The sequence below is a fragment of the Equus asinus genome, chromosome 1, assembly GCF_041296235.1.
Source record: "Equus asinus isolate D_3611 breed Donkey chromosome 1, EquAss-T2T_v2, whole genome shotgun sequence".
Classification (NCBI taxonomy): domain Eukaryota; kingdom Metazoa; phylum Chordata; class Mammalia; order Perissodactyla; family Equidae; genus Equus; species Equus asinus.
This window is the reverse complement of record NC_091790.1, coordinates 97,996,701-98,021,433: the sequence shown is the minus strand read 5'-3', so window position 1 is coordinate 98,021,433 and position 24,733 is coordinate 97,996,701. Positions and strand designations below refer to the sequence as shown.

Below are 24,733 nucleotides of genomic sequence, written 5' to 3'. Positions count from 1 at the left end.
GGTGTTGTAACGAGTACCCATAGTTCATTTCTTTTTATTGCTGAGCCGTATTCCACTTTATGGATATATCACAACTAGCTATGCGTTCATCTGTTCACGGACATTTGGGCTATTTCTGGTTTTGGTGATTATGAGTAAAATGGCTATAGATATTCTCATATGATAGATATTCAGATATTCTCATACTATAGATGTTGTGAAAATAAATCTAAATTTCCCTTAAGTAAATATCTAGAGGTGGGATTGCTGGGTCAAAGGTAAGTGTTATATTGAACTTCATAGGAAATCGTCAAACACTTTTCCAAGATGGGCGTAGCATGTTACATTCTCACAGCAGTGTATGAGAGTTACGGTTGCTTCCCATTATTCCCAGAACTTCCTATGTCAGTTGCTGTCAGTTTGTTTGCTGTTCTAATAGGTATGTAGTGGTATATCATTCTGATTTTAATTTACATTTCACTAATGTACTTTTTTTAATAGTCATATATTTTCTTGGATAAAGCGACTTTAAACTCTTTTGCCCATTTTTTATTGGGTTGGCTGTTTTCTTATTATTGAAGTTTGAGAGCATTTATAAATTCTGGATACATTCCTTTCTCAAATATGTGATTTGCAAACAGTCTCTCCCAGCCTGTGACTTTTCTTTTCACTCTCACTTTTCACTGTCTTTTGCAGAGCAGAAGGTTTTAATTTTGATAAAGTCCAAATTATCTGTTCTTTTCTTTTTATGGATCATGTTTTTGTTGTCATATCTAAGAAATCTTTTCCCAATTCAAAGTAACAATGATTTTCTTTTATTTTTTCTTCTAGAAGTTTTATACCTTTAAGCTTTATGTTTAGGTCTATGACTAATTTCCAGCTGAGTTTTATAAGGTGGGAGTGATAAGTCAAGGTTTAGTTTTGCATTTGAATGTCCAGCTTCTCTAGCACCCTGACTTGCCTTTTCTCTTTTGTCAAAAATCAGTTCATTGGCCTGGCGCCATGGCCTAGTTGTTAAGTTCTCTCAATCTGCTTTGGCAGCCCAGGGCTCACCAATTTGGATGCTGGGTGTGGACCTAGCACCGCTCATCAAGCCATAGTGAGGTGGCATCCCACACAGAACTAGAAGGACTTACAACTAGGATATAAAGCTATGTACTGGGGGCCTTTGGGGAGAAAAAAAAAAAGAGGAAGATTGGCAATAGATGTTAGCTCAGGGCCAATCTTTCTAAAAAAAATCAATTCACCATGTATGTGTGGGATTATTTCTGGACTTTCTATTCTGTTCCACTGATGTTACCAATACCACACTCTCTTGATTACTGTAGCTTCAGAGTAAGCTTTAAAATCGGGTAGTGTGAGTCCTTCAACTTTGTTCTTCCTTTTCAAAATTGTTTTGGCTATTCTGGTTCCTCTGCCTTTCCACATACATTTTAGAAACAGCCTGTAGATTTCCAAGCAATTCTGCTGGAATTTCAATTGGGATTATATTGGATTAATAGACTACTTAGGGAAAGTTGCCCTCTTAACATCTGTTATCGCCAAAAAAGGAGGTTCTTCTACTCGCCACAAGAAAAGCCAACAGTCAAGAGGCAAGATGGTGGGAGAGAAGGGGCATTTATTAAGCAATAAACTAGCAAATCGGAAGATACGGTGACTAGCATCCTAAAGAACCATCTTACAGAACAAAGACTATAGGCCAGTTATATAAGGGCTGCTTTCCAGGTGGGGCAGACTTCTGCTCTGCAGGTGGGGCAGACGTCTCATTTCCAGGTGGAGCAGACATCTTGTCTCCAGGTGGGGCAGACTTCTGCTCTGCAGGTGGGGCAGACTTCTGCTCTGCAGGTGGGGCAGACATCTTGTCTCCAGGTGGGGCAGACTTCTGCTCTGCAGGTGGGGCAGACGTCTCATTTCCAGGTGGAGCAGACATCTTGTCTCCAGGTGGGGTAGACTTCTGGTCTTACTTCCTGATAATCTTTGTTTTACTGGATATGCATCAGAGACCAGAACAACGCCCTATACCCTGATTTAGCTTAAAGATAATAACAATAAAATCTTTAATACGTACAGTAAAGATTACTGTTTACATGAGTGGCACCAAAATATTGATGCTTCAAATCTGCAAACGTGGTATATACCTGTCCGCTTACTTAGGTCTTCTTTTATTTCTTTCATTCGTGGTTTTTCTTTTTAGTTTTTAGCACACAGATCCTGTGCATATTTTGTTGGATTTATACCTAAGTATTTCACATTTTTTATTGCTGTTGTGAATAATACTGTTTTTTAAAATTTCTTTTTCCAACTTTGTTTTTGGTGAGGAAGATTTGTCCTGAACTAACATCTGTTGCCAATCCTCCTTTTTTTCGCTTGAGAAAGATTAGCCCTGAGCTAACATCTGTGCTAATCTTCCTCTACTTTATATGTGGGGTGTCTCCACAGCATGGCTGATGAGTGGAGTGGGTCCACACCCGGGATCCAAACCTGTGAGGCCAGGCCACCAAAGCAGAGTGCACAGAACTTTAACCACTAGGCTACGGGGCCAGCCCCCTCTTTTTCCAAATTTTTATTACTAGTATCTAAAAATTGTACATACACAACTAAACTTAACTTCACATATTAGTTCTGTTATATTTTTTGATGACTTTCTCTCTAAATAATCCTGTTACCTGTGAATAGAGACTTTTTGTTTCTTCTTTTCCATTTTGCGTGCTTTTTTTCTCTCCTCCTTATCCTGCCTCCTCCTCCTCATCATCTTCTTTCTCCTCCTCCTCCCCTCTTCCTCCTCCGTCTCCTCCTCTTCCTTCTCTCTCACTTCCTCTATTTCTTTGATTCTTGTCTTATCTTGCTGGTTAGGAGTTCTATTACAGTACTGAATAGGAATTACGAAAGTGAACATCCTTAGCTGTTTCTGATCTTAGAGTCGAGCATTTAGTCCTGCACCAATAAGTGTGAAGTTAGCTGGAGGAATCTTGCAGGCATCTTTTATCAGGTTGAGGAAATTCTTTTTAGTTTGCTGAGAGTTTTTTTTTTTATCACAAATGTGTGTTGAATTCTGTTCACTGATTTTAGTGTATCTAATTTGAGGATCATATGGCTTTTCTTCTTAAGTTTGGTCTGTTGAGATCACAAATGACATTGATTTATTTACAAATGATAAACCAGCCCTGCCTTTTCAGGATAAACCTGACTTAGTCATGTTGTATTATCACTTTTATGTATTACTAGATTTGATTACCTAATATTTTGTTGAGGGACATTACATAATGGTGAAGAGGGTAATTCATCAGCAAAAATAATAATCCTAAATGTGGTTACATCTAAAAGAGCTTCAAAATAGGTGCAGCGAAGTCCTCGGTTCGTGAGGTATACTGGCCTATATACTTCCTTTCTTATAATGTCCTTGTCTAGTTTTGGTATCCAGATAACGATGGCCTCATAGATAGTTCCCTTCCTCTCCTACTTTATATTTGTGTCCTAATACTATGCTTTCTTAAACGTTTGGTAGATGTCATCAGTGAGGCCATCTTGAGCTTGGAATTTTCTTTTTAAGAAGATTTATAACTCTAAATTCAATTTATGTAATAACTATAAGTTATCTACTTTGTGTTGAGTCAGCTTTGATAATTTGTGTCGTCCAAGAAATTAGTCCATTTCCTCTAAATTGTCAAATTCGGGGGCATGAAGTTGTCCTGTTCATTTACTATCTTTTCAATCCTACAGCGTCAATAATGATGCCTGCTCTCTCATTCCTGATGTCAGTAACTCATGTCTTCTCTCTTCTGTTTTCCCCCCGTTGGTTGGTCACGCTAAAATTTTATCAACTTTTCTTCAAAGAACTGATTTCTTGTTTAATTGTTTTTCTCTATTTAAATTTTATTGATTTCTATTCTTCATTATTTACTTCCTTTTCCTCACTGTAGGTCCTACTACCTTAAGGTGGAAATTTAGCCCATTGACTTGAGAACTTTCTTATTTTTTAGTATAAATGTTTGTTGCTATAAATTTCACTCTAGGTTCTTCTTTAGCTGCTAACCATAAATTTTTTTTTTTTTTTTAAAGATTGGCACCTGAGCTAACAACTGTTGCCAATCTTTTTTTTTTTATTTTTCTGCTTTATCTCCCCAAATCCCCGCCTTGAACATAGTTGTATATCTTCGTTGCAGGTCCTTCTAGTTGTGGCATATGGGACGCCGCCTCAGCGTGGCCTGACAAGCGGTGCCGTGTCCGTGCTCAGGATCCGAACCAGAGAAACCCTGGGCCGCTGCAGCAGAGCACGTGAACTTAACCCCTCGGCCACAGGGCCGGCCCCCCAACCATAAATTTTGATATTTTATGTTTTCATTTTAATTTACTTTAAAATATTTTCTCATTTCTGTTGTAACTTCCTCTCTGACTTGGGAGTAATTTAGAAATGTAATTTAATTTCCAAATATTTGGGTGTTTTCTAGATATCTTTTAGTTATCGATTTCTAGTTTGTATTTCCATTATAGTCCGAGAACGTACTCTATATGATTTCAATTATTTTAAATTTATTTTTGCCTTATGGTCCAGAATATAATTTATCTTTGTGAAAGCTCCATGTGCACTTACAAAGAAGGTATATGTTGACGTTTTTTGGTGGAATATTCTATAAATGTCAATTAGATCAATCTTTTGATAATGTTTAGATATTCTATATTCTGACTGATTTTCTATCTTCTTTTTCTATTAATAAGAGAGAAGAGTGTTGAAGTCTCCAACTAAAATTGTGGATTTGTGTATCTATTTTGATGCAATCACACTTAGGATTGCTGTGTCTTCTTAGTGAATTGCCCTTTTTATCGTTATATAATGATAGGATAATATTTTATTACAGTATAATAATAATAATATTCTGTATCCTAAAGCTTACTCAGTCTGTTATTAATATAACCACTCCACTTTGTAAAAAATTATGTTTTGCATGATTATATCTTTTTCCATTATTTTACTTTTAACCAATTTACATCGTTATAATTAAAGCTGATTTCTTGCAGACAGCATATATTTGAGTCTCGCTTTTTGTCCAATCTGCTGATGTCCTTTAATTGGCATGTTTCAGCCATGTACATTTAACATGCTTACTCATATGTTTGGAATTACATGCTTTCTTTGGTCTCCTCTGGTTTTCTTCATCTAATGTCTCTTTCCTGCCTTCTTTTACATTAGCTGACTTTTGAAAATTCCGTTTTAATTTATTCATGGGATTTTGGATATCTCTGCATTTCTTTTTAGAGGTTGCCCTAGCCATTATAATACATACCTAACTCAAAACCAGTCTATTTTGAGTTAATATTTTACCATTTTGTGTAAAATATAAAGTCTTTAAACCATAGAGGTCCCTTTAACTTCACCATTAGCCTTTCCTCTGGAGCTGTCACATGTATTATATCTTCATATGTTAAAACCTCACCAGATAAGGTTATAATTTTTCCTTTCAACAGTCATACATATTTTAAAGAACTTAGAAGGAAATCATCATTGAATATTTACTCAGATATTTATCTTGTCTGTTGCTCTCTCTTCATTCTTGAAGTTCTGTTTCATTTTCTTTAAGCCTGAAGAACTTCCTTTAGCAGATCTTTTAGCAAAAAATCCTGTTTTCCTTCATGATGAATGACTTCATTTCACTTTCATTTTTAAAGGATGTATTTGCTGGATCTAGAATCCTGCGTTGGCATTTCCTTTACCTCAGCACTTTGTGATGTAGTTCCTTCCTCTTCTGGTGTCATTGACCCTGACAAGAAATCTGCAGTCCTGTGTGTCACTATTCTCCTTTACGTAATGTGCCTGTGTGTTTTCTCTAGCTGCTGTCAAGGTTTTTTCTTCATCTTTGATTTTAGGCAATTTAATTATGATATGTCTGGATGTAGTTTTCCTAGAGTTTAACTTGTTTCTGATTTTCTGAGTTTCCTGAATCTGTCCATTTATGTTTTAAACCAAATTTAGGATATTTTCAGCCATTATTTCTTCAAATTATTTTTCTGCATTGATGTCTTATCTCCTGAGACTATGAGAACAAGAATATAGGCCTTTTTATATTGTCTGATAGGTTTCTGAAGCTTTGTTCATTTTTTTTTTTCAAAATTATCTCCCTTTCTGGTCCATTCTTCAGATTGGATAATTTCTATTGATCTTTCTTCAGTTTCACTAATTCTTTTCTCTGTCATTTTCCTTCTATTATTAAGCCTATAGTGAATTTTTTCTCAGATACTGTATTTTTTAGTTTCAAAATTTTCATCTGGTTCTTTTCTATAGTTTCTATCTCTTGGCTGAGAACTTGTATCTTTTCCTTCATTTCAAGTGTGCTTACCTTCACCACATGAAGCACAGTTACACTAGCAGCTTCAAAGTTTTTGCATAATTCCAACATCTGTGTCGTTACAGGTTGGCATCTGTTGATTTCTTTTCCCTTGGAAATTGGTCGCGTTTTCCTAGGACTTTTTATGTCAAGTAATTTTTTTTTTTAAAGATTTTATTTTTTTCCTTTTTCTCCCCAAAGCTCCCCAGTACATAGTTGTATATTCTTCGTTGTGGGTCCTTCTAGTTGTGGCATGTGGGACGCTGCCTCAGCGTGGTTTGATGAGTAGTGCCATGTCCGCGCCCAGGATTCGAACCAATGAATCACTGGGCCGCCTGCAGCGGATCGCGCTAACTTAACCACTCGGCCACGGGGCCAGCCCCTATGTCAAGTAATTTTAAATTGAACCTTAAACATATTGAATATTATACTTGAGACTCTGAATCCTATAATAATGTTTGTTTGTTTCATCAGACAATCAACCCAGAAATCTTCAGACCACCAGTGCTCCCCCCTTTCCTGTGGGTGGTGATTCCAATCTCAGTTCAGTTTTCAGAACCTTTGCTCTAGGTCTCTTCTGCCCAGGTGGTCAGTCTAAGACTTGAACCATGGCTTAAATCTTTGGCAAATTTTCAGTCTTTGCCATGCTGCTGTGGGGCTGTCCTCAGGAATGAGCAGCTAGGAGGTAAGCCCAGAAATTGGCCACATACATACATGAGAGCAGGGCATCTCCTCTCTAGCTCTGTCTTCTCTGGTTTTCACTACACACTGTCTGGCCCACAGGACTATTTTGTTCTGGTCATTTCTAGAAAGCTGGAATTTCTCTCACAATTTTGGCCGCCCACCCCACTGCCACTGCTTTGCTCCTCTGTGACTGCAGCTGGCCTCAACTCAAGCTGCGGGAGAAAAGACAGCTAGTAAATTCCCCCCACACAGGCCACTTTTCCAGGTTTTGATTCCTCCACAATCTTTGTGCTTTTGTTTATACTTCATAATATTCAGGATGTTGCTTTTCATATTTTGTCCAAACCTTTTTGTTGTAATCAGCGGGGAAGAGGGACTGACATGGGCTTTCTCCATCTTGGCCCAACCAGGAGCTGATATTGTGTTTCATGCTGAAATTTATTGAGGACCGTAGCATTTTCTGCTTTTCCTTGTTCTACCTGGGATGTCCCTTGACCTACATTTGTCATCATAGCTTTTTCAAAATGGAAGTAATGAATACGTTCAATAGAAAAGAAGGAAGAAGCACAAAAAGTGTAAAAGAAAGCCAAGACTAAACAAATGAAAAAAACACTCTATAAATTTGGCTTTGTCAATTGATACAAATTAGTGTTTCTGTGTGTGCTTCATAATTTGTCTCTCCATCTCTTATATCCTTTCTGCCTCCATCTCTCCTTCCACATTGTTCACTGAACACAAACCATATGTAGACGGTTGGAGGCAAGGCCTTGTAGAGAATATTAACGTTAATGAGTCATAGTCTAAGCCCTTAAAAATTAATTTTAATTGGAGGATATTAAGACTATATACACAGTCTTTAAATACTATAGTTTAATCACTAATAATACCTTTAGATTAGTTATTATCAGTGATTTTAGGATGTAAAATATAAAATGTTATAATGCTTGTGATGCTTAAGCTATTTTCTGCATCCCCAACATCACTGTGGTGTGTCAGCTCTCTCTGTGGTCCTATGCGATGCATACTAATGAAGCTGCACAGTTTTTGCTTCCTTTCAGATTTGTACCCAGACAGCAATCAACTACGACCATTTCTATTCTCTTCTTTATTGTCTAGATTTGGTCCTTTTTCCTCCATCTCAAGTTACCAGATAAATATGTTTTCCTAATAAAGAAATACAGAGAATAGAGACACTGGCCTTTTCAACTTCTTTACTCACCTGCTGACTTAAGGGCATAATCAGCCGTCTGGACTTGGTCTTCTCTCAACTTTTTAAGTACATAATTTACCAAATTTGATATTTCCTGTACAAATTTAAAACAGAGTTTTCTGTTAACAGTCTCTGCCAACTGCTTGAGTTTTGACAATTTACTTTGTTGATTTGAACCTAAATTCCCAAATCTGCAAAATAATAATGGTGAACATTTACCACGCTGCATTGCACAGATTTCTGATATGACCTTCTCGGGCAGCTGAGGTCACTCAGCTGAGGTGTGTTGAGTCCCTCCCCAAGGTCGGAGAGCAGAGTCAGACCTAAGACCCCTTCCAAAGCCCCCAGCGATTTCTCCATTGTGCTCTGGCAGGGAGGCAGTCAAATGAGGCTGTGTGCATCCTGCTGTGTCCCCTCCTTCATTAGTGTCTCTGCTTAGTAATAAAGACTTGGATGTTCTACAGGTATTTGGGGATCAGGGCAGTTTACATAGACACCTGATGGCTTATATTAGAAATTATTCACCCCTTTGAACTTTTTTTTTTTTTTTTTTTTAAGATTTTATTTTTTTCCTTTTTCTCCCCAAAGCCCCCGGTACATAGTTGTATATTCTTCGTTGTGGGTCCTTCTAGTTGTGGCATGTGGGACGCTGCCTCAGCGTGGTTTGATGAGCAGTGCCATGTCCGCGCCCAGGATTCGAACCAACGAAACACTGGGCCGCCTGCAGCGGAGCGCGCGAACTTAACCACTCGGCCACGGGGCCAGCCCCTGAACTTTGAAGGACGTTCTAAAACTGCAAGTGTCCTAGAGGACATAACAGTTGGAGTCCCAAGTGACACAGCACTTTGTCCCAGGGGACAAAATAAGCCAGGAAGGCAGGAGTGGTCAGTGTCACATTTTTGTGCCTCTCACAAAACAGAGGAAAGGAAAGAGCTCGAGCTAGTGGAGGGAGAAGAGAAGCAAAACCAGACTCATGGATGTTCATCACAGTGTTGCCTAATCTGGTGTGGAGTAGATAAAATACACAAGCTGTAGGTCCATGAATAAAAATACTTTGTTATTTAGGTATTTGTGTATAGACATTCAGAGACTGCCATTTCTCAATGATCTTGTTTTTGTTTTACTGGAAATTAAAATAGAATTATTTATTTTGGTGGGGAGTAAGTCCCATTGCAACACAAAGTCTTCTCTGTGACACAGCAGTTAGGAAAAAAGTGGTTTTCCAGGAGCAAGTTTTAGTGAAAGTAGATGAAAGTAATGTCAGGGAAGAATTTTGAAGGGGAAGACACGAGCCATGTATCAGTCAGCACTCCATTTCTCCATGCAAAGAAGCCATGGAATGTGACACCAGAAGGAAAAGTTAACCACACTCCCTGCCACGCCCCCGACCCACCTTACCTCATCCATGACCTCTGTGTGGTTCTGAACCTCAGTGGGGTCTCCGTCAGGGTTCCAGCTGTAACTGTGCAGACCATTCTGCATATCTCTCAGTAATGCCTTCAGAACATCTATTTGTTCAATTAAAAATAGAATTTCACGAAAGTTGTTCTCCAAAGTCCGGCTTTCCTTCCTGTAAATGGAGACCCCCTAATGTGAGTGGAGGAAGGTATGGGCTCCTGGCATCAGCTGGTGCTGGGCTTGGAGGCAGCAAAGCAAAGAGGCACTTTATGTTGGAGAAGAAATAAACTCTTGCATGAGGAGAGCTCCAGAAACACCCGGTTGTGTAGAACACTGCATTTCACCACACTTGCAAAGCAAAGACATTCGGAAGCTGACCTGAGGGCATCCTAGGGCTTGAAGTGTGCTCTGCGCAGGCAAGTGGGCTTAGCCAACCTTGCACTCAAGTAACCTGACATATCCCTCGTCCCTCGGGGGCTCTGCTGCCCTGACCTGAGGGTGGGTGACTTCACAGTGGGAATCCTAAATCCTGGCTCTCGTCTGCTTCAAATCAGAACACCTTCATTTCAAGCATGGTATGAGCCGTGATTTTCACACTGAGCCCTGAGGCGCTGTGGACGAGCCCTGAGCAGAGGGGGGCTGGAGGAGCAGCCGGGACGGCAGCCCGTCACCTGTTTGACGGCATGGGGTTGCCAGAGTTTAGTTTGGAAAAATAGATTCTGCTACTTTTACAGTTTGAAAATTACTGATAGAGAGAATATGAAAATGTCAAGCCAATAAGTATTTTTTTATGTTGAAAAAATGTAAGCACTACTTATCTAGTATTTTTTCCCAATTTGTAAAGCAAAACATGTTCACAATTTGAAAAATACAAAAAAAAAGAAACTGTTAAATTCTGGTGTGTTTATAGTAGTTTTTATTCTATGCAAAAAACTTTGTAACAAAATAGAGATAGTATTTATAATTTTGTGTCCCACTGCAATTCCGAAATCATTAAGTATATTTTAGAATTATTCTAATGGCTTCAGAATTCTCCGTTACATGGATATACTCCAGTGTATTTGACCTTTGGCTTGTTTTTCTTATCTAGGTCATTTTCCCTTTTTAAATTGTAAGTAATATTGAAAACACCTCCTAGTGTCTATGTCCTTAAAGCATGATCCATAGAAATAAAAATGATTTTGTTTTAAAATTTTGCAGTTTGGAAACACATCAGAAAATTGCACATATCGGAAAATCTCACTTACTTTAAAAGTTCCGCTTGTTCTTTTGGCATACGACGTCTGGCCTGAAAAAAAAAGACAAATCATTCTGAATCCACCTATTGAAGTAGAGTTATTCTTGTTGGTGAAGGGGAAAGAAATCACACTGACACCCTTGATATACACGTGTGACGGGTGGGACACAGGAGCACGCTCTCAGATGCCTCCCTCTTTTTCAGCCTTTCCTGTACACAGTGCTCATCTTGGGAGGAGATGAGGTAACAGCCAAACCCATTTAGTGACGTGTAACATTGTAGTGGAGCTCTAAGATGGGTGTAACATTCCCTGTTTCATAAGGTTGTGAGAGAGCTAAACGCCTTCTGAGGACACCAAAAGGAGGGAGAAGGGGCAGAAGGAATGGACTCAAAGGTCTGGAAGCCTGGAGGCAGCGGGTGCAGGGGTGGGGGGGGGCATAAGGGAGGGGAGTGAGGGAGGCAGGGGATAAGGAGGGAGGGGGAAGAAGAGGGGTAAGGAGGGGAATGCGGAGGGGGGAGGGAGAAAGAGGTAGGAAGAGGGCAGAGGGAGCACATCTTCACATCAGAGGGCCCTCCTGAGGCCTTAGGCTCCTCCCTGTAGTCAGTGAGGGCATCCTCTTTCTACAAAAAGGACCCGATTACTGGATTCCATTAGCAATAACATCACTGGATTCAAAGACTTGCAGACATTTACCTAACGCTAACAAGCAATCTGGAAAGGACCATCTTGTGTTTGAATGGTGGCTCCTGAGCAATGCTGAGAATGACCAGGGCACTAAAGCTGCTGATAAGGATATGCAGGGCCACAGGTGGGGGCATCAGTGAGGTGGTCAACACAGGGCACAGGAGACAGCTGCCACATACCGCGCTTCCTCTGCTTGGCCCTCATCTCCTTTGTGCCCTCAGCTTCACATTCTGCTTGGGTTCCAAGCTCTCCCACAAACGGCTGCAAACCCAGTGGCTTAAAACAACGCTAATCTATTCTCTTACAGTCCTGGAGGCCAGAAGCCCTAGCCAAGGTGTCAGCCGGGCCTTGCTTTCCTCTGAAGCTTGAATGGAGATTCTATTTCTTGCCTCTTCCAGCTTCTGGCGGCTCCTGGCCTTCCTTGCTTGTGGTCTCTGCTCCAGTCTCTGCTTCCATCTCCACACAGCCTTTTCCTCTGGGTGTCTCATCTAAGGACACTTGTCATGGGGTTTAGAGCCTAGCCAGGGAATCCAGGACAGTTTTATCTCAAGATCCCTAATTATATCTGCAGAGCCTCTTTTTCCAAATAAAGTCCACATTTACAAGTTCTGAGGGTTAGACTGTGGAAATAGCTTTCTGGGGGTCACCCTGGAACCCACCACAGTGACCATTGGTATGTTATCTGGGAAATAATGGTCTGTCTTTCTCTGCAGACAAATCTGCTTTTCTGTTTGAAAGACTCTTTCCGAGCCAGCCCTGACGGCACAGTGATTAAAGTTTGGCGCTCACTGCTCCAGTGGCCCAGGTTCAGTTCCGGGCAAGTAACCACACTACTGGTGTGTTAGTAGCCATGCTGTGGTGGCAGCTCACATAGAAGAACTAGAAGGACCTACAACTGGAACAGACAACCATGCACTGTGGCTTTGGGGAGGAAAAAATAAAATAAGGAAGATTGGCAACAGATGTTAGCTCAGAATGAATCCTTCCCAGCCAAGAAAAAAATAAAAGGCTCTGATTTCCTACTGGCTTGCTATGCCAAAAATTGTGCAACATACAGGACCATCCCATCAAGGCAGTTGTGTGACGATGGCATGGGAAAGGAGCACAGTACAGCACAGAGAAAAAAATTACCTTGCTTTTTTTTTCATGCTGAGCAATTTAATTTTGTCTGGGCTCTCCTCAACACTTTCCTTTTGACAAGGATGTGTATTTCAGAGCTCAGTTTTGCTACACAGAGATCCTTATTTCTAGTTTTTCAGTTTCTGTGTAAGTTTCCCATCAGTAGGGGCAGTGTTTTCAATTTCTGTTTCTTTTTTCTGTTCTACCCTTTAAAAAAATACAGAAAATACTCCTTAATTAATTTGGTGATAAATGAATTTGAGAGTTCCTTGAAAACTAAACTTTCCAGACTTTTAAAAATATTTTTTATTTTGCTTTCTTCCCAAAAGGATTTCAGGTGGCTTTTCTATAGGAACAAATATGGTATAAAAAGACGTAGGACCAAAAAAAAAAACACTGAGGAAATAAAAGTGAAGAGGAAACAAGGATTGGAAAAGATAGCACATGAAGGATGGGGTTGGCACATACCTATGCCTTACATTCCTGGAGGTTATTAGCTGTGAGTGGTACGTTTGTTTCTGAGCATCATAGCAACCAAACTGGGGGGTCGATGGGAGGGAGTAAGGATGATCAGAAGTCACAGCATCCACAGTGTCAAAAAAAAAAATATCAAGGTGTGGAGAGGCTGCTTTGAGTACAGATGGTGAAATCCCATCCGCAGTGCTCCTGGTAAGAGAAACCAGGTGTTGGGTTCCTAAGGACCTTCCTGGAGTTCCCTCCCTGCAGGCGGTGGGCTTCCCCACAGATCACACCTGAAGCACTCAGTCAGACTGCACAGCATCCAGAATACTGTTTTCTCTAACAAAGGTCCTGAGGAAACACCTGCTGCCCCGTCCTGACAATGCCCGTGAAGGGAGGCCAGTGAGCGTTTGCAGTCAATGGAGAAGGTGTTGAATCGACAGCCTCCTGAGAAATGAAGGGTGGAGTAGAGATAGGCAAAGCTGTGGGGAGAGCCACAGTTTTGTTTGTTGTTGTTGTTGTTGTTGTTTTTTAACTACTTTACTCTTAAAAATATGAACACTTAATGAGTTTGCATGTCACCTTTGCACAGTGGCCATGCTAGTCTTCTCTGTACTGTTCCAATTTTCGTGTGTGTGCTGCCCTAGTGAGAGCTGTTTTGTTTTGTTTTTTCAGGTAATGTTGACTGAGACCCACAGTTTTACGCCTTAGAACATGGCTCTAGTAATTTGAGCGGGGATGAAGTTGATGCAAGTGTTTACAAATGCCTCATGTGGCCATTTTTTTTTCTCTTAACAAAACTCTCATAAAATAACTAAACCGTATCACTTTCAGGCGTCTTAGGAGATATAGTGGTTGCAGTTTGTACCCCTGGGTAAATAATTAAGCTTGTTTCTTTATATAAGGGTTTTAGACATAGACCATTAAATGTTTGGATAAGTCATTTGCAATCATTGGTCTTAAGCTCTTTATTGTGACAGAGATTATATGGTCATTGAGGCTGTACAGTGCGACAATAAAACTGTGTCCTCAGCGTCAGTAGTGAATGGTACAGCCTGGCGGGCCCAGTCTCACGAAGTCTGGGTCTGAATTTCAGCTCCAGAATTTACAGCCGTACTGCCTTAGGCTCACACATTAATTTCCTTAGTTCTTCTGATCCAGCTTCCTAACCTATAAATGGATTTAGTAATACCCTTATTAAAGGATCATTTTGAGGATAAACTGAAATATATATTAAGGTGCTTACAATCACTCTGGCACCTAATTATCATCTGGTCCTCCATGGGAGATGGGTGTGGCACATCTAACTTTTTGCAAAACAGTACTGTCTTTAAGATTCAATATAGAAAGGTCGCCTAAAAATTGTGAATATTCTTTGTTTCTCCTCCTTTTAGGAGTTTATCCTAAGTAAAAAATTAAGGATGAGTGAAACAAGTTAGCAACAAGGATGTATATGTTTACAATATTGAAAAATTGCAAACAACTCAATTGTTTGGAAATAAGTATTTACTGAATATATTACATATTCATTGGAATACTAGTCAGCCATAAAATTCTGTTATAAAATAATCCCTAAAGACAAGGGAACATGTCTAAAATTGATTGTCAATTGAATAAAAACAAGCCACAAAACAGCTTCTATTGCATGTAGCTCAGGAGCTATAAAGAGTCGCATCAAGATTACTCTCAGGTGCTTTCTAACAGAGCTCTCTTCTCGTGAAAAACAGTAACACTGGTCAATAGTGAAACCACCGTAGCAAGATCTCATCCTCATGAAAAATACCGTCCTTAGATGCTCAGCCCTAGAAACTTTTAAGGGGAAGGCACTGTTGAGTGTGTTGATCTGTCTAAAATTGACAGGCGGAAGAGAAGGGTGTCTTTTGAAAATGGGACAGACAACACTCTCTGATCATTCATTCATTCATGTTGATACTCATGGAGACTTCATGTACCTGGGGACCGTGTTAGGCTCTGGACAAGCTCCTGCTCATTACGTTTTAGTAGGCAGGGGCGAAGGCAGGAAGAGTCAACAAGTCGAAGAAGTGTCCGTGATAAAGTAAAGGCAACACTGGATGTATAGGATGCTGTCATGGGTATCTGGCTGGTCACAGAAGCCTCTCTGAGGAGGTGACATTTGAGTTGGGCTGGAATGTCAGGGAGGAGCCGCCTCTGCAAAGATCTGGGGTAGAATATTGTAGGCAGAGGGGGAGGCCAACGTTCAAGCCCTGGCAGAAGCTGACAGAGAAATTTATGAGTGTATTCATCAGGGTTCTCTGGAGAAACAGAACCAATAGGATGTGCGTATATGGAGAGAGAGATTGATTTTTTTTTTTTTTTTTAAGGAATTGGCTCACATCATTGTGGAGGCTGGCAAGTCTAAAATCTGCAGAGCAGGCCAGCAGGCTGGAGTCCCAGGGAAGAGCTAATATTGTAGCTCAAGTCTGAAAGCCAGCCCGAGGCAGAATGTCTTCTTTAGATGACTTCAGTCTTTTTCTCTTAAGACTTTCAACTGATTGAATGAAGTCCACCTACACTTTGGAGAATAATCCACTTTACTCAAAGTCTGCTTGAGTAAACTTCAGAAGTAAAAAATACTTTCACGGCAACATTTAGACTGGTGTTTGACCAAACATCTGGGCATCACAGCCAAGCCAAGTTGACCCATAGAATTAGCCATCACCATGAGGGTTAATCACAAATTGGCAATAATTGGAGGCCACCATTGTCCACTCTCATCTCTGTTTTTCTGATGATGATTCAACTATCTGGCCTCTGCTCCCGTGGGCCTGGGTCCTGGTCTTTGATGTGAGGGCCTTGCAGTATAGGAATTATCTCAGGCTGACCTTCTCTGTGGGGTTTTCATACAGCTGTTCTTTTGTCCAGATTCTGGTGCTCACAGATTCTCAGTATACGCAGAGCAAGCAACATCCTTGAAACTTGGAGCAGTTCCAGGTATCAACCTATGACTCTCTGGGGAACAGTCGTCACTGGACTGAAATGATACTAGGACTGTACTAGCAAAATCTCACCTTTAGGGACTTCACATGACAAGACACATTGAAATTCATCAGTTGCTGGATGAGCTAGGAAGAAGAGAATTTTAGAACCCTGAGGGAAAAGGGCATGAAGTCAGGTCTAAGGTCATTGAGTGGGTTGAGTTCGTTGGTCTAGCCCTTCTTTTCACAGTGGCTAACGAGGCCACAGCTCCTGTCATTCTTTCTTCCTCTGGTCTTCAGAGACCAGAAAGTAGGATGGATGAGGCTTGGTCTGGAATGCTGGGGAGGTAGAGATGAGGTGGACCACAGAGAGAACATTAGTGTCTGGCCTCAGTCTAAGCCCATTTAGATCTAACGAGCTTCAGGACAAAGGGGAGGCTGTCTGCTCAGACCATCCTGTGTGTTAACAATAAAATTCTAGCTGCCATTTTTCCACGAGCTGAAACTTCCCTTGGGGAGCTGTCTTAGTCCATTTGGGCTGCTATGACAGAATACCACAGACTAGGTGGCTTTATTTCTCACAGTTCAGGAGGCTAGAAGCCCAAGATCAAGGTGCCAGCAGATTCAGTATCTGATGAGGGCCCTCTTTTTGATTCATAGACAGCTGTTTTCTCACTGTGTCCTCACATGGTGGAAGGGATAAGGGAGCTCTGTGGGGTCTCTTTTATAAGGGACTAATCTCAGTCATGAGGGCTCTACTCTCTTGACCTAATCACCATCCAAAAGCTGCTCCTCCAAACACCTGGGAATTAGGTTTCAATATATGAGTTTTGGGGGGATGCAAACATTCAACCTATGGCATTATGACCCTGGTCCCTCCAAAATTCGTGTATTTCTTTCATGAAAAGTACATTCACTTCATCCCACAGCCTCAAAAACTTAGCTCATTCCAGCATCAACTCAAAAGTCTAAAGTCCAAAGTCTCACCCAAATATCATCTAAGTCAGATATGGGTGAGAGTGGAGTTACAATTCATCCCGAAACCAATTCCCCTTCAGCTGTGAAGCTGTGAAACCAAAGAAGTTTTATGTTTCCAAAATACAGTGGTGGGACAGTTACAGGATAGATGTTCCCATTGCGAAGGGAGAAACAGGGAAGAAGAAAGAGGTAACAGGTCCACAAGCATTCAGTCTACGGCAGGAGCCTGCAGGGATCACAGACTGTGGAGAATTTTTAGGGTCTCTTAGCCATAAAACCACTTAATAGAACTCTGGTCTCTCTATTATTTCTATTAGATATTCTCATGCAAAACAAAGTTAATATATTGTAAGTTCAACTTGCCTTGTAGCATATTAAATTGTAAATGAGTGACACATAAAATGGTTTAACAAAACATCACCTGGTAGTTATAAAGCCTTGAACCATATTCTGCAATTACAGAATAAAATGGTCTGGATTTCTGAGGAAATTCTGTTTCTTTAAGCCACATGTGATTTCTAAGTCCTGTTAAAGAAAAGACCAATTCTCATTATCTGAAAACATTTATAAGATATTTTACAGGTATTAATAGAAATTTCTCTCAGCATGAAGGATATATACAGTCTTAAAGAGAATATCAGATCCTTGAGTGACAATATGGAAGATGGCAGTATAAGGTGCTCAAAAAAACCAGTCCTTCATTGAAACAACCATAAGCTGGCAAAGACTAACAGGATCAATTTTTTTTTTTAAACTAAAATCTAATCCAAAACTTACAGCAACCAGAGGACTGAAGAAAAGAGCAGATTGTTTTTGGTTAAGAGAGCAATGTGGTATTATTGCTCACCTGCTTATCATCTCCCATTCCCCAGTATGGTGGCAGTGGCTGTGGGGATGGCAGTCTATATCCCTGGTGCAGCTTACTGGTGCAAAGGGGCTAATATAGACCTTGTTCTTAAAAAACTGTGACTGTGAGTTTTGACCTGTCCAGTGTTCCTTTGATTAGCTGGTGCAGAGGCTGACCTTTGTTTTATCCCACTCCCTTGGGCCAGAGTGGTTCTCTTGGAGATGTCTGTTAAAAGATTTAAGGCAAACTGGCAAGGCCCCCCTGGATAAGGGGCAGTGAATAGGGCAAGTTGTAGGCAGACTCAAAAGCATGGGAGACAGAAGGCAAAAGAGGAAGTCTCCTCTGGGAATAAAGGCTTATAAGGGAAAAGGGAATGCAGTGTGCATGTCCAGGACTAGATGCATGCTCAGAAAATATCCTAGAGAAAACTCTAGTCTTGCACCTTAGGTGGGTCCGTGGGCTCTGTGCAAGCAGGAAGTGAAGTTTAAGGCAGAGTTGTGGGTGGTCCAGCTTAGCCTTGAAAGAGTGCCCCAGCTTAGAGCCAAGAAATCAAGACTGGCAGAGAAGTTCCCATTGTTTTTTTCTCATTGACTCCAAGAAGTCTCTGTCAAGTCACTGGTTAACCACTGAGAGACCAGAACAGTGACCATCACTAAACAAACAAAGAACTGCAGCCCTCAACAAGCAATACCAGCAATCCCCGGCAAAGGGGAAAAATTCAATTTCCAGAGTTCCTACATTACAATATTGAAATGCTCAATTTCCAACACGAAGTTACAAGGCATACAAAGAAGCAGGAAAGTGTGGCCAATTAAAGTAAAAAAGAGATTTGACTGAAAACACTCCTGAAGAAGCCCAAACATTGGACTTAGACAAAAATTTTAAATTGATTATCTTGAATATGCTCAAAAACTAAAGAAAATCATGAAGAAAGAACTAAAGAAAACTAAAGAAATGATGTGTGAATGAAATGAGAATATCAATAGAAAAATTATAAAAGGAACCAAATATAAATTCTGGAGTTTAAAAGTATAATAACTGAAAGGAAAACTTGCTGGAGGGGCTTGACATCAGATTTGAGCAGGCAGAAGAAAGAAACAATCAACTCAAAGATAGGACAATTGAAATTATTACGTCTGAGCAGGAGGAGCAGAAAGGAAAAAGAATAAAGAAAAGTAAACAGAGCTTAAGAGACCTGCAGAGCATCATAAAACATATCAAAATATGCCTTATGGGAGTGCCAGAAGGAGAAGAGAGAGAAAAGGGCAGAAAAAATATTTGAAGAAATAATGGCTGAAACTTTCCAACTTGATGTAAAGCATAAATCTACACATCCAAGAAGCTTAAAAAACTATGACTAGCATAAACTCAAAGAGACTTATACCATTCAAAAGCCAAAGACAGAGAATCTTGAAAGCAGCAGAAGAAATACTACTTGTCATGTACAAGAAATCCTCAATAAGATTATGATCAGATTTCTCACTGGAAACCATAGGAGCCAGAAGGCAGTTGGGATGACATATTTAACATGCTGAAAGAAAATAACCCTGCCAACCAAGAATTCTATGTCCAGCAAAACTATCCTTCAAAATGAAGAGGAAATTAAGACATTCTCAGAGAAACAAAAGCTGAAGGAGTTATTGCCAGAATATCTGCCATACAAGAAATGCTAGAGGGAGTCCTTTAGGTTGAAATGAAAGCAATGCAAATTAAAACCACAATGAGACAGCACTTCACATCTGTCAGGATGGTTACAATCTGAAAAATGGAGAATGACAAGTGTTGATGAGGATGTGGAGAAAAGAGAGCCCTCGTAAACTGCTGGTGGGAATGTGAAATGGTGCAAGGACTGTGGAAAACGTTGTGGTGCTTCCTCCTTAGCAATTTACTACAGGGTTTATACCCTTCAAGAATTGAAATTAGGGACTCAAACAAATATATGTACATCCATGTTTATAGCAGCATTATTCACACCCGCAAAAAGGTGGAAACAGTCAATGCCCATCAATAGATAAATGAATAAACAAAATGTGGTCCGTCCATACAATGGAATATTATTTGGCCACGAAAATGAATGAAGTACTGATACATCTACTACATGGATGAGCCTCAAAAACATGATGCTTAATGAAAGAAGCCAGGCAAAAAGGGTCAAATATTGAATGATTCCATTTATAGGACATATTCAGAACACCTAAATCCACAGAGACAGAAAGCAGATTGGTGGTTGCCAGAGTCTGGAGGAGGGGAAATGTGGGGCAGCTGCATATGGGTACATGATCTCTTTTTGGGGTGATGAAAACGTTTCGGGATTAGAAGTGGTAGTTGCACAACACAGTGAATGCACTAAATGCCACTGAATAGTTCACTTTAAAATGACTAATTTTATATCACGTGGATTTCACCCCAATAAAGAAAAAAGGGTCTGAGTCCAGTTTAATACCACTAAAATGGTTTACGTATCAGTGGGGTCTAAAATGGATCTGGCACATTTGTGGGTGAGTTGGTAAGCTTACAATGGGAAATACAAAGAAGCAGTTTGCATCCACTATGGAGATGCATATAATTCAATCTTAAAAGATGTCAAAGGAATATGGGGTACAATTTCCAAAATGAGGAGAATCCTGAGCACGAATGGTTCTATTGCTCACGCCGTGTGCTCCTGACACAGGCAGTGAGGTAGAGCCTAAGAAAAGCAGGCTTGGCTCACTGTACATGGATCTGGGGTAGAGCTAGGAGAAAATTTCATCCCGGAGGGGTCATGAGATGGGACCAGCTGCAGCAACGTGGGGGCAGCCAACTCAGGGTAAGTGCCCGAGGTCAGCAGAGATGAAGACAAGATGGCCCAGAAGCAGCAAAGCCAAGCAGTATGCAGTTCGAGAATATTCAAGGTCTAGTCTAAAGGTCCACTGAGATGGAATGCGGACTGCCGGCAGCCAGTGGAAGGAAAAGCCGACTCGGGCTGGTGCAGGCTCAGGAGAGCCAGAGGTCCAGGTATATGTGTGCAATCACAATGAATTAGCACCTCAAATATTGCTATACTATAAAATAGAATTTCATGGCAATAACTGGGTTGAAACATTGATTTTAACAGGCCCTCTATGCTTTAAGTTGTCCATATATTAAAGAGCAATTTTCCAGGGCACTAGGGGTTGTGATGTGTGATACTGGCAGTTAGACTACTGCAAACTGCACGTTCACAGTCATTTCTTCAAGAATCCTGTCTTTGCTTGTCAAAATCTCTCAAGCTGAGTCCCCTAGAAACAGTCAATTATATGTGTTTGCTATAAAATAGTAAGGATTCTTAACTTAAAGCAACTTCCGTGATTTTAAACAATGATTCTAAGAGAAAAAAAAGCACTTTCTCATTTTCCATAAAGAAGCCTGTATTACTTTCACAACTGGTGATAAAACCTATACACACACACATAGAACGCTTCAAGAATGTGCAGTGCAGTCACTTCCAGTGCTTTCCATGGCATTTATTTACAAATGCGAATCATTCCGTTGAGCTCTCTCTTACTGCACAGCAACATCCTGTGAAATGGCTTTAAGAGTCATTACTTAGTAAGACTTACCTATAAGAAGAAAAGTCAATATAAACGCCATACTTATGATAATCTTCCATGATCCAGTTAACCTAAAATGAATAAAAACAACAAAAAGAACTTAACAATAATTCAGCATTAACCTTTAATTTGAACTGTAAATAACCACTACAACCAAGTCAACAAGCGTGTTTATTCTAAGTGGAGTCTGAGGATTAATTTAATTCCTAATCCATGATCTTTGAAATTGATAGAAAATAGTTTTCATGATGTCCCTCACTTTCACACACATTTCTGTCTGCCCTTTTATAAGTCGACAAATGCTTGTAAAGAAGAAAACAAAGGAAGTTATCCCAGAAATCTGGAATGTAGAATGAGCTAAAAAAGAAAAAAAAAAAGTCTGAATTTTTTGGAAATTAGGTATTAAGCTAAAGAACTGACAATTAACAACTATCTGATAAAATCCTTTAAAGTAATCATAATTTTCCCCCCACATTTTATTGCAGTGCAACACACATATAAGCAGGGACACAAATTGTAATTGCACTGCTCAGCGGACCTTCACAAAATGAATACATCCTGTCACCTCACCCAGAACAAGAAAGAGAGCATCCACAGCCCGTCTGCAGCCCCTCTCGAGCCCCTATCAGACCCTGTACTTCCCACCTTCAAAGACCATCTCTCTCCTGACCTCTGCCCCCACCAGTTAGGCCTGCGTGGTCTTGAACTGCCTACAAACAGAACCGTGTGTGTGCTTGCTCTGCTCCATGTGTTTGTGAGAGTCATCTGTGCCCCTACGGTGTGCGGTGGTAGGTCCTTCCCTCTCGTTACCGCATAGTAACCACTCCGAATACACACGTGAGGATCCGTTGTAGTGCTGATGAGCATTAGGGGCTATGATGATCAATGCTTTATAAATATTCTTATAAACAATGCTGCCTTGAACATTCTTAGACGTGGTTTTTGATGAACATATGTAAGTATTTCATTTAGGTATATTCCCAAGAGGGACTGCTGAGTGATAGGCTATGTGCATATTCAGAATCAGCAGATTCTGCCGACAGTTTTACAAAGTGGTTGCAGTTATTACCTTTTCACATCCAACTCTGTAAAGGGAAAATGAAGAATAAAGAAAAAAGCTAAAATAGCTTGATCCAGCTAAGACAGAGGCTAGGAGCTTCCGGACAAAGTACTCCAAGTTGGCAAACTAAAAATTTCTACTTAAAACTTATGAAAAACCAGATTAAGATGGATCATTCATTAGTTACAGATAGCAGCTTGATGGAGCAGGAGAAGCACAGGGTCACAATTCAGAAAAGGGGGCGGGCCTGGTCCCAGAGTTCCAGCAAGTCACTCGGCAATTTGGACTTGGTTTCTGACTAGTCTCCATCAACTGAAGGGCCCAATTCCCTACTCCAGGTCTATGAAGAATCGCTGAGAAAGTGACCTTAAATCTGGAAGCTATTTCATTTATATTTAGATATGCGTATTTCTTTAAATTTTCTCTTTAACTCTATGTACAAATGACAGTAAACAGATTACCTATATTAATTTTTCTTAGTTGACCAAATGATGTATGAATTTACTCTCTTAGTGATCTCTTCCTGATCTGCATTGTCAGTTGGGCCTGTAACCCTACAGTCTAAGAATCAGATCAAGCAGTGCAGGGAGTGTAGACTAGACTTAGAATGAGCCACCCCAGCACAGGATCTTTAAGCTGCTTCTCTTTCTACAAAAAGCAATCACACTTATTGACCACCCAGGGCTGTCAGACTCTGCTAAAAGCTACTAAGGTTTTCTCCACTCTCTTCTCTCCAAATGGTGTATTTTTGAAACTACTTACCCGACTTTGTGCATCATTGGTCATGTGGGGGTCCACTGTCTAAAGAGAGTTATCCAGAGGTCATTTCAGCCCAGGAGAGCCATGGTCTCCTGAGCGACTTAAATGAAAATTCTCACATTATCATATTTATAAAGGTTAATTAAGTTTTTTGATAAAAACTCTGGCTGTCAGGCTCTAGTTCACAAGCTCCTCCTATGCCTACCCCCCACCTGTGGAATTCTGCATCCGCCAGACACAGGCGTCGCTATTGGCGATCTTGGTTTTCAAATGCTGTCTTTTTGTCTAATAACTTTGTAGCACTCCTTTTATCTTTATGGACAGTTTGATTTCTGGGCAAGAGCTTCACTCTTACCATTGGAGTGATTATTTCATCACTTTCCAGCTTTTGTTTTCCCAGCAGGCAGCGCACAGGGGGCATGTAAAGGGGCTTTGGTCTTTGGCCCCCCCAGTTGTGGGCAGGGCTTCATACTGTCTCTTTTCAGGCAATATTCACGTGTTCTCTAATGAGAGGAAACCCAGTTATAGCTCAAAATGTGTACCCACTAACATCCTTCCATCACACAAGGTTGTAATGAATGCCACTGTGTATCTAGAGTCCTAAACTGTGGTGCTCAACACTGCAAACCCCAGAGACTGGGCAAGCCAGGCCATTGATACAAAAGTGAATAACCGTAAGGTTGCAAGTTAAAACAGTAATCTCGTGCTGCTGAGGTTCATTCTCTTAAAAAAGATGGCTTCTCTTGCATAATCCTTGTCCTCAGCCCGCTGTAATTAATCTAAATACTTCTGACATAGAAAGAAGACGGTCCGCCCCAGAAAATATTGTAATCAAGAGAAACCTTCAGAGGAAAGTGTTTGGAAATTATTTTCTCCAAAAGGAAGAATATTTTTATTGGGTTATTTTCCAAGTAAACAGAGCAGTATGACATATGATGTGCATAACATAAGATCTCATGGAAATCACTCTGCAGAGGTACCTACCTGTTGGAGTCAGGGTTTCCGTGCTCTGAGAGCACAGTGTCACTACTGGAACTGCTGCTGGCCTCTTCAGAATGCACTCTAATGACCCTGGCACCCTTTCTCGACTTTGGTCTTCCACTCATTTTCCCCCACTGAGTAACAAATTGCTGGTAGAAAGAATACCATTGGTTTTCTGTTTTCTATTTTATGGAAAACATGACGCTATACGTAGTAGGTTTGGGTTTGCTTTGTTTTCTTGTCTTCTTGCTTCACGGGTGTTTCTCCTTCAAGGGGGAAACTGTGAGTGAGCAAATCTTGAAATGCCTTGGGCTCTTCTGTTGCATCACTCTTCTGTGACATGTCACAATGGCATAACGCCCGTGTCAGGTGGTGTCCACACAGCCACCTCTCCACCTGATGGTACCTCATCGTGACTGTATGTTTAAAACGCTTTACTGCAACACCTTCCAAATATACCACAGACTGCCAAGGTCTCCTGTACCTACAACTCAGCTATAGCACATCAAAGT

The 24,733-nt window shown here is 40.5% G+C and overlaps 1 protein-coding gene and 1 non-coding gene across 2 annotated transcripts in view; both read right to left on the bottom strand.

Annotated features, from left to right (window-relative positions):
* The window catches only part of SUN3 (Sad1 and UNC84 domain containing 3), a 32,486-nt gene extending 8,140 nt beyond the window's left edge, over positions 1 to 24,346 (bottom strand). The window contains exons 1-6 of the mRNA XM_070487520.1: positions 24,225 to 24,346; positions 21,431 to 21,492; positions 17,427 to 17,530; positions 10,839 to 10,879; positions 9,604 to 9,763; positions 8,203 to 8,287 (exon numbers count right to left, since the gene is read on the bottom strand). Of these exons, the coding sequence (XP_070343621.1) occupies positions 8,203 to 8,287; positions 9,604 to 9,763; positions 10,839 to 10,879; positions 17,427 to 17,530; positions 21,431 to 21,492; positions 24,225 to 24,346 (574 nt within the window). The remainder of the gene's footprint in view (positions 1 to 8,202; positions 8,288 to 9,603; positions 9,764 to 10,838; positions 10,880 to 17,426; positions 17,531 to 21,430; positions 21,493 to 24,224) is intronic.
* LOC123289627 (U6 spliceosomal RNA) lies at positions 13,639 to 13,745 on the bottom strand. The gene has a single exon (XR_006533692.1). It is a non-coding gene; the product is annotated as a U6 spliceosomal RNA (small nuclear RNA).
* Positions 24,347 to 24,733: the final 387 nt, after the last annotated feature.